The sequence below is a fragment of the Oryctolagus cuniculus genome, chromosome 11, assembly GCF_964237555.1.
Source record: "Oryctolagus cuniculus chromosome 11, mOryCun1.1, whole genome shotgun sequence".
Lineage (NCBI taxonomy): Eukaryota > Metazoa > Chordata > Mammalia > Lagomorpha > Leporidae > Oryctolagus > Oryctolagus cuniculus.
In genome coordinates this window covers 10940995-10950699 of record NC_091442.1, presented here as the reverse complement: position 1 = coordinate 10950699, position 9705 = coordinate 10940995, and the positions used below count along the sequence as shown (strand labels likewise).

At 59.9% G+C, this 9705-nt stretch overlaps 1 protein-coding gene across 4 annotated transcripts in view; it reads right to left on the bottom strand.

The window, feature by feature from the left end:
- Positions 1–4600: 4600 nt before the first annotated feature.
- B4GALT5 (beta-1,4-galactosyltransferase 5) overlaps positions 4601–9705 on the bottom strand; it is a 79355-nt gene continuing 74250 nt past the window's right edge. For all 4 annotated transcript variants that reach the window (XM_070051709.1, XM_051844935.2, XM_051844934.2 and 1 more), the window contains exons 8-9: positions 8602–8703; positions 4601–7525 (exon numbers count right to left, since the gene is read on the bottom strand). In XM_070051709.1, coding sequence (XP_069907810.1) covers positions 7378–7525; positions 8602–8703 — 250 coding nt within the window. In that variant the 3' untranslated portion in view covers positions 4601–7377. The remainder of the gene's footprint in view (positions 7526–8601; positions 8704–9705) is intronic.

Here is a 9705-nt window from a genome sequence, read left to right as displayed (position 1 = left end):
CAAAGCATAGCTGGATTGGAAGTGGAGCAGCCAGGACTAGAACCAGCACCCATATGGGATGCTGGCACTGCAGGTGGTGGCTTTATCCGCTATGCCACAGCGCCAGCTCCCTCTACCATGAATTTTCACTTCTCCACATAACTGACTCCACTTAGACCAAGTTACTTTGCCTCTTGTGGTCTGTGTCTCACCTGTAAGATGCTTCTGTGTAAGAGGGGTGTGGCCACCTGGTCCGGGGTAGGAGCCCGGGGAACTTGTCTTGATGCCACCTGTTATCTGTGTATCTGGGAGGCTCTGGGTGTATTCAGGTTATGGAGAGGCAGCCAAGGGCCCCTCCCAGAGCTGAGGAAGCACAGCTCAAAGTCCTCAGCTCATCGCCCCAAGGCAAACCTGTCGCACCTGCCCACATCCCCAGTTCTGCCAGACTCGGCCCGACAGACACAGCTGATGCCTAGGACTGGTGGGCAGGGGGGCTCGGGGAAGTAGCCTGTGGGAAAGAAGCCCCCACTCGGAGGGGAGGCTGGGGGTAAGGAATATGTAGAAGGAGCTCGCAAATCTGCCCTGAAGGGCAGGAAGGTGCTCTGTCGCCGGGTTCCATTTCCAAAGCTAAACCTCTGGCCTGGCGACCAAGACGCTGGTGCAGGCGCCCACGCCCCACGTCAGAGCACCTAGATGCAGGCTCGAGCCCTGGCTCCACTCCTGACGCCAGCTTTGCGCTTACGGCACAGCCTGGGAGGCGGCGGCGGTAGCTCTGCCACCCATGTGGGAGACCTGGGCGGAGTTTCTAGCTCCTGACTCAGCCCTGATTGTTGTGGGCATTTGGAGAGTAGACCAGTGATGCAAACTGGTTTTTATGTACGAACACATCACTAGGGGGGATCCTTGACGAGTGGTTGAAAAACCACTAGGGACAGCCACATCCCATCCTAGGGCACCTGCGTTCAAATCTTGGTTCTTTTTTTTTTTTTTTTTTGACAGGCAGAGTGGATAGTGAGAGAGAGAGACAGAGAGAAAGGTCTTCCTTTTGCTGTTGGTTCACCCTCCAATGGCCGCCATGGCTGGCTGGCGCGCTGAACCCATGGCAGGAGCCCGATACTTCTCCTGGTCTCCCATGGGGTGCAGGGCCCAAGCACCTGGGCCATCCTCCACTGCACTCCCGGGCCACAGCAGAGAGCTGGCCTGGAAGAGGGGCAACCGGGACAGAATCCGGTGCCCCAACCGGGACTAGAACCCGGTGTGCCGGTGCCACTAGGTGGAGGATTAGCCTATTGAGCCCCGGCGCTGGCCCAAATCTTGGTTCTGCTTCCAATTCTGGCTTCCTGCTAGTGCACACCCAGGAGACGGCTGCCAGTGGCTCCAAGCGTTGAGTCCCTGACACCCACGTGGGAGACCTGGACTGAACTCTGGGCTCCCAGCTTCGGCCTGGCCCGGTCCTGGCTGTTGTGGGCATTTGGGGAGTGAACCAGTGGGCGGAGACCTTGATCCGTCTGTTTCTGTCCCTGCCTCTCAAGTCAAAAGGAACTCCCGGCTCGGGAAAGCCGCACCACCTCCCTGGGGCCTTGGTTCTTCCTGCGCTCACGTGGGGAACACTCGGCCAAACCAGGCTTCATCTCAGGACAAACTGAGAAGCAAAGAAACCTGGGAAGCACGTTTCATTCATTCATTCATTCATTGAGATTTTTCAGCAGTCTATCAGCTCTGGTTCGCAGGGAGATTCCCACCCCTAAGCAGTTTGTGGTTCCGAGGGAAGACAGGAGCCAGGGGCAAACGGATGAGTGGGCGGGTGCGCCCGGAGGGGAGGGGTGGGAAGATCAGCTACGCAGGGGGGTGGCGGGGCTGGGGGCTGGGGGCTGGCGGAGATGGGGAGATGGCTGGGTGCTTCAGGCTGGCTGTTCCGGAAGCATCGCTCTGAGCTTCTGAAAGCAACGGTGCACTCCCAGCAGAGGGGTGGGCCAGGCACAGTCCCCCAAAGCCAAGGTCCCCAGTGGTGACTCCCTGCCCTACACACAAGCTAATGCCTACGCTTGCGAGTGAGTGTGTCTGGCAAGGAGCCCATGAACGTGGGGGCCTGAGTGTCACACGTGGTCTCTGTTACTGCTCAGCTCCCAGTCCCCAGGCGCAGCCCAAGCGGTCATGGACAACCCGGAAACCGACGGGCAGGGCTGTGTTCCGCCGATGCTGCTTCCCAGATCACAGCTCTGCGACCCCGAGTCCGGCTCAGAATCGAGAGAGGCAGGTGTGGGTTAGGACGGAGGCGGGAGCGAGGCTCCACAGCCGCCCAACACAGAGCGGGCAGGCGTGCCAGGGCATCGTGCCGTCCGGCAGCAGCAGGCTGGCCACGAGGCTGGGAAGGGACCCAGCGGATGGTCACACAGGAACAGGGGGCAGCGAGCTGGCCAGCGAGGGGAGGACACACCCCGGGAGGCCCGTGCTGCACGCATCGGGAGGCGGTCCCCACTCTGCCGCCAGGGACAGAGGCAGCTGGAGACTCAGGGTGATGGGGGACTTCCACTTTGGTGTCTGCCACTCGGTGAGCAGCTGACCCAAACCAGACCTGAAGCAGCTGAAAGGACCCTCCCTGCACGCCGTGAGGCCTGCTCAGGGCCCCTCGTCCTCACCCTGTGCTGTGTCCTCCTGCCCCGCCGCTCACCGCTCGACCCCAGCACCTCGTCCAGGACTGGGCGCCGTGAACTCTCAGTCGGGCAGGCGAAGAACAGATGACGGGTGCAGAAAGGCCCAAAGCCCGCACGGCAGTCGCTCACTTTGACTGTTAGGTGAGAATCCTTGCCACGTGAGGTCATGGGCATGCGTAAACGCCACACTGTGGGAATTACGGGGCCAGGCCGGGGAGGCCCGGGGTCACAGCAGCGTCACTGTATACACATCCAGGGCACTCACTACCAAAGCCACCTTCGGCTTCTCCTTTAAGATTATTTATTTAAAGGCAGAGTTACACAGAGAGAGAATCTTCCATCCACTGGTTCACTCCCCCAAAGGCTGCAGTGGCCCGGGCTGGGCCAGGCAGAAACCAGAGTCTGGAACTCCATCCAAGTGTCCCACACGGGTCAGGGGTCCTAGCACTTGGAGCTGCCAGGGCTCAGCAGGTGCTCCCAGGAGATGCTGGTATCGCAGGTGGCGGCGTGACCTGCTACCATTCTGCCCACAATACTGGGCCCCCAGAGCCTTGTGTTGAAGACCAGCTCCCAAGAAAAGAAACTCAGAGCCACACAGGAGGCCTGCATTGAGTTCTGGGTCTCTGGCTTTGGCCTGGCCCAACCCTGGCTGTTGCAGGCATCTGGCAGGTGAACCAGCGGAGGGAAGCTGTCTTCCAAGTAAAAAATGAAAATAAACACAAATTTTAAAATGCTGTGAGTAGGCAAGATGCGCCCACACCAGCAACCAGCTCCGCTGAACCCCAGGGCGGGCGAGTCACAGATGGGACCGCCGACCTCACCGCAACCCTGGTTCCACGCCTGTCTGCCCAGGAGCAGGCACACCCAGGGCACCTGCTTCCTCCTGTTTTTCTTTTTAAATCTCATCACCTGCTGGGACTTCTGGAATATTCCCTGGTCTCCTGTGCATATTCACGATCTCCCTCTGCTGGGTGCTGAAAACCCAGAGCCTACTTGCGCCTCCCCTGCTTCCTCCAGGCCCCACCTCCCCTCACCCCTACACATAAACTTTGAGATGCCCCTCGCTGAGGCTTTTTGGGCCCATTCTGCAGCGGCTCCCGCCCCACTGGGCAGCAAAACTGTCCTTGCCCCGCGCCCGGCACCATCTCCACTGCTAAGCCGGTGCCTTCCCCACCCCGGTGCCTCCCCCTGCCCTGCCCGGCGAAACTCATCCCTGCCTGGGTCTGCACTCACCTCCCACACCTGGGGCTGTGGGAGAGGACACAGGCACCTGCTTGTCCACCACCTTCACCATGGTCAGCCCGGTCTGATTCCAGCGCCCCCAGCTCACACAGCAGCCAGCGTTGGAGATGGAACTGCCCAGGCCCGGGGTGTGGTCCCCACACGGCCCATCTCTCCTCCAGCCCCGCCCCGCGCTCAGCTGCCCCCTCCCAACTTCTTTTACAAATGCTGTCTGGTCTCTACGGCAGCCCCACCTGCTCCAAGGTCTCCATCCAGTGCTCCACTCAAGACCCACACTTCTCCCCTGGGCCCTCAAGGCCCAGCCCCCTCTTCCAGCCCCTTGGCCCTCAGCCCCATCACCCACCCTGGGTACCTTCCCTCATCCCCCGCTCCGCCTGCCGCCGGTGGGCATCATGAAGCCACCGGCCTGGCTCCCTTGGCCCATCATCTTGTCCCCAGCATCTGGACACTTTGACCAGCAAACAGCGTGCAAGGCAAAAGTTCTGGTCTTGGAGCAAACTGGGAACCTGGCCCCCGCAGAGCCTCCCTGTCCTCTCCCCGCCCCCTCCTCCCCATGCATCATCTACGGGTGAGCGGCGAGCGGCTCTGGACAGCACAGTGGGGTGGGCAGTATTCATGTCCGGGACCCCGGGGGTCAGCCGAGCTACCAGGATCTGGACTCCCAGGAGACAGGGAAGGCCGGGGAAGCCACACTGCCCGAGACAAAGAGAGCCGAGCACCGAGGCTTGGTTCTTGAGTATGTATTTTTTACTGAAAAAATCATTCATAAATTAACATACAAAAATGTACAAACACATGGGTAAATAAATGTAATGACAAAGGACTATTTTTGTGAAAAGTGTTTTTTTTTTAAAACATCTTTAGATTTCAGTGCAAAAATGTACCCCTGGCACCTCTTAAAACGCGAGAGCAAGCTCAGAACAACGCAGCAACGGGAGCGCTCGGCTCGGCTGCTCCCCCCGCCCGACAGAGACCGGCCGGCCTGCGAGGGGGAGCCCCTCCCCGCACACAGCAACCAGACTGACCAGGGCCGCCCAGCGGTAGCCTTGAGGGGCTGCTGCTTTTTCGGGTGAGAAGTGCGGGCTCCGGGCAGCACACAGTGCCTGGCTGCGTGCCCTTCCCTCCCACGACCCACGCAGCATTCAGCGAGGGGACACAGGACTCACGGGGCACACGGAGACACGCCACCCCGGCAAAGCCAACGGGGCCCCGCCTGCCGCCCTCACACCAGCGTGGCTTGTACGCCGTGGGGGCTGTGCTGCCACGGAGCTCCAGACGAGGTCACTCTGGAAGACCCTGCTCTACACACACACACACACACACACATGTGCATATTCACACACGCACACACATACAAGTGCACAATGCATTAATGCATGCATACACTCACACATTCACACACGTGTGCAGAGTGCAGACATGTGTGTGCACATATGCACACGCAGGCACATTTGCAACATGTGCATTGACAAATGCACACACATGTGCACATATGCACACGCGTGCAAGCACACACATACACACGCATGTGCGCACAGCTACAAACACACATATATGCACACACACACAGACACATTCACATTCACACACACAGCAGCCCAGACCAGACTGGGGCTGTGCGGGCTGATCCTTCCCAGTGACCCGGCTGCGAGCGACTCGTGGCCATCAGCGGCCCAAGCGGTGAGTGAGCAGGACAGGGCGCACCAAGGCTGGCACAGGGCGGGGGCGGGGCCTTTACTGCTCTGTGCACCTAAGACAGGAACGGCGACTGGACTTGCGCGTGTCACGTCCCCTTGCCAGGGCTTCAAAGCCTGAAGTGCCTCAGCCGCTGTTCAACGTGGGCTCCGACTTACCAGCGCGCTCAAGGGCAGGCGCCTGCTCTCTCATCCGAGCCGGTAAGAGCGTTACAGAGCAGTTCATTTCCTAAACGCCACTCTACTCTTCACAAGAACGAGAACGTGAGCGAAAACAAAACCAAGGCCTGGCCAATCACTCCCACAGCGTGTGGGGATCATATGTCCACGGTCCCGACACATGCAACGGAGAAAACCCCAACCCACACGCACACACACACACACGCACACGCACAGGAGCCCTGCACACACACCTATGTAAACCATGAAAAGTAAGGAAGTTGAAGGCAAACAAGGCAATTAAAAAAAATAGGCAGTCCTCTTGAGAAACCGCTCCGGATCATAGAATCTACACACGCTTCACGGGGGAGGGAGACTGGCACGTCCCAAAATTCTGCAGTTCCTTGGGGACTACGATTTTAAGGGCTTTGGCTCAGGGCAAAACAGAGGCACAAATTCAAACACAATTTAGAATCCGACTTCCAGAAGCCCGCCCTGGGCGGGGGTGGGGCTGTGGGCTGTGTGTTCTGGGGCTTTGTTGGTCTAATTTAATAGCTTTGATTCGGGCTCACCTGAGTCCCACGTGACCCGCGACACACAGGCGGCACCTGCTCCCTGGACGAATCCTCCTGGGTTCACCTGCTCCGCAGTTAACAATGGGGACAAAGGAACGCCCCCAGAAACCAGTGCGAGAAGAGCAGCTGGTGACCCAGGCACAGCCCCCGGGAGACCCTGGCCAAGTTCCCCACGAGGAAGGGCAGAATCGCAGTCCTGAGCCGGGGCTGTGTGTAGCGAGCCCCTGGGGGAGTGGCAGGTGGGGGGCTGGGGTGAGAGCGTGCGGGGGCAGAGCCAGCCAGGGCCGGGGCCACCCCGCTGCCTCCTGGCCCGGTGTCTGGGAGGTGATATCCTTCAGCTGTGTCTCAGCCGAGTTCCTGCATCTGCCAACCAAAGACGTGACCTCGTGTATAAATCCTCACTTTTTCAATGGGAGCCAGCTATAAAATTAAATTTTAAAAAGGCATTTTACATGGCTTATTTACAATTACACTTCTTCAAGAAGTGATTGTTATATATTTATGTCTATTTATCTTCCCCAGACCCCTCCCCGCCACCCTCAACCCCCACCCAAAGCAGGTAATTTAAAAAAACAAACAAACAGAAAAAACTGAACCCAAAGAGAAGACCAGAGACGTGGAGGCTGCTGTGCGGGTTCCGCCAGCCCCTCCTGACCCGCGCCTGCCCTGTGCGGGGCTGCCCCTTTGCTCCCAAGGCCGAGTGGCTCTGAAGGTCCCTGGAAAGAGACAGGCTGCAGGGCGGGCAGGACCCGGCAGCTCGCCGGTCGTGGTCGTCACGGGCTCTGCAGGCCGTGGCTGAGACAGGACGCAGGGGGAGCCGGTGGGGGCGGGGAGCAGCAGGACACACGCCCATCGTCCATCGGGCGGGGACAGGAAGCCGGTGCCGACGAGGGGTCCCCGTCCCAGCGGGTCAGGACACGGGAGGCGTTTGTGTGTGTGCTCGGTCACGCGCTCTCCTGGACCCCATGAGCCCGCGTGACGCACGGCTTCTGCTCTCTTCCTGGGCAGAGCCCGGAACGTGCCATCAGGCGGCTTCGGCGGTGGCGGTGGGGGCAAACGTGTCGTCTCCTCCTCTCAGTACTCGTTCACCTGAGCCAGCTCGGGTGTCAAGTTGACGGTTATGTTCTTGTACAAGGCGTCGTACGTGACGTTTGCAAAGTAGTTCAGGTTGTTGAGGCCGTCCAGCCCCTGCCGCTCTTTGGACTTCCTCAGCAGCGCGTACCTGGGTGGGTGGAGAACAGGGAGGCGGCTGGCAGCGAGCCGCGGGCGGCCCCCAGGACCGGGCACAGGCAGGTGTCGGGCCGTCCACGGGGCTGCCACGACCAGAGACACCTGCTGCGTGCCAGGCGCTTTGCTTGCTATGCTTTTATTTATTTTTTTTTTTTTGACAGGCAGAGTGGACAGTGAGAGAGACAGAGAGAAAGATCTTCCTTTGCCGTTGGTTCACCCTCCAATGGCCGCCGCGGCCGGCGCGCTGCGGCCGGTGCACCGCGCTGATCCGATGGCAGGAGCCAGGTGCTTCTCCTGGTCTCCCATGGGGTGCAGGGCCCAAGCACTTGGGCCATCCTCCACTGCACTCCCTGGCCACAGCAGAGAGCTGGCCTGGAAGAGGGGCAACCGGGACAGAATCCGGCGCCCCGACTGGGACTAGAACCCAGTGTGCCGGCGCCGCAAGGCAGAAGATTAGCCTAGAGAGCCACGGCACCGGCCTTGCTACGCTCTTTAATGCTCATCCAGCCCCCACGCCAATGAAGGAACCACGGCTTGGGAATGCTGGGTGACTCTCGCCCAGTGTCAGGGGAAGTGGGAGGCGAGACAGGAAAAACCCATCAGAGGAGACAGTCACAGTCTCGGTCAGGGCCTCCAGCTTCCTAAGAAACAGAGCCCAAGCAGTGAGGACTGGCGACCCGGGCACAGTCCTCCCCATGACTCATGGAAGCCAGACATAAAGCCACTCCCGAGCACGCAGACGGCCCTCTGCCCCATGGCGGATTTACTGAGATGAGAGGCTGGGACAGCACCTGCCGGCACAGGCAGAGCTCTGGACGCCTGCCCAGGTCGGCAACTGCAGAGGTGCAGCTCTGCTGGGGCCCTCGGCCTCGCCGGGCGCGGCTTCTCTAACTGCCTGGAGCTGCGGTGGAGGCCGCGAACACTCAGGAAGGGGCCGAGGGATTTCCTGGAAAGATGTGGCTGTGGAAATCCCCAGGGCCGCACCACCACCCCCACAGCTGCCGCCCAGCTCCAGGAGGGGACGCGGGGCAGGAGGCCGAGCAGCAGGACGGGCTCGACCGCACGCACCTTCCCAGAAACTGGACTTCTCCGCGGTGGTGGTGTGGAATGGACTTGTACTTGCCCGTGTCCCCTTCCGGCCGGCTCACGGAGTAGCCTGCGTTCTGTACCCTGTGCAGGAGCAAGAGAGGCAACCGTCACATCCCAGCGGGTCGGTGAGCGTGGCGGGCAGTGGCGGGCACACGCGCCCTGGGGCCGGCTCACTGATTCCCACCACTTGTGCACCCTTCTCTGCTGCAGCCCGTGAGAGAGCGAGTCAGCACGGTCAGGCGGGGTCCCTGACTCGGGCTGGACTCGTGTCTCCGCCCCACCCTGGCCTTGGCGGCGGGGGGCTGACTTACACTGCGCTCCCTGCTCTGCACACACAACCTTTACCAGGCACAAAGTCCCCGTGTAGGAAACGGAAGGGAGAGGAGGGAGAGATGGCCACTGACCCTTCAAGAGATAGGACGGAAGTTTCGACAGGTGCTTTACAGGGTAGTGTGTGTGTGTGTGTGTGTGTGTGTGTGTGTGTGCGGCGCGACTCCAAAACACAGCTGATGCAGGAGGGCAGGTGGCATATGCGTGTGAGATTCACGGTCATTTTCTTATCTTAAATCTGTGGGCGGCCGGCCCCCTGATGCCACTCTCAGTTTTGACATAGGACGATGTGTTTTCTCTCAACTCGGACAAAACAGATACGGAACGCCTCCTGTGTGCCCAGAGCCGTGTCTGAGCCGGAGTGCTGACCCAGAGGGCAGGACGAGAGCCAGCCGGGGCCAGTGCAGCTGCACCCAAGGACCAGTCGAACCAGTTCACTTGGTCAGGAAAACAGGATCACTCTCACTGGGTTTCTGCGGAGCCCAAGTGAAAAGGTCGAGATGTCACTGTCACACGTTAGACTGGCCACAGTGTCCAAGGCTGTTCCCCGGTCACACACGGTGTCCAAGGCTGTTCCCCGATCACACACGGTGTCCAAGGCTGTTCCCCGGTCACACACGGTGTCCAAGGCTGTTCCCCGGTCACACAGGTGGGGAAAAAGGGCAGCACCGACGCACTGCTGCTCAGCTGCTTTTGTAGGGGGGAATTTGTCAAAAACAATCTGGATTTTAAAAGTATATACAGTCCTTGACT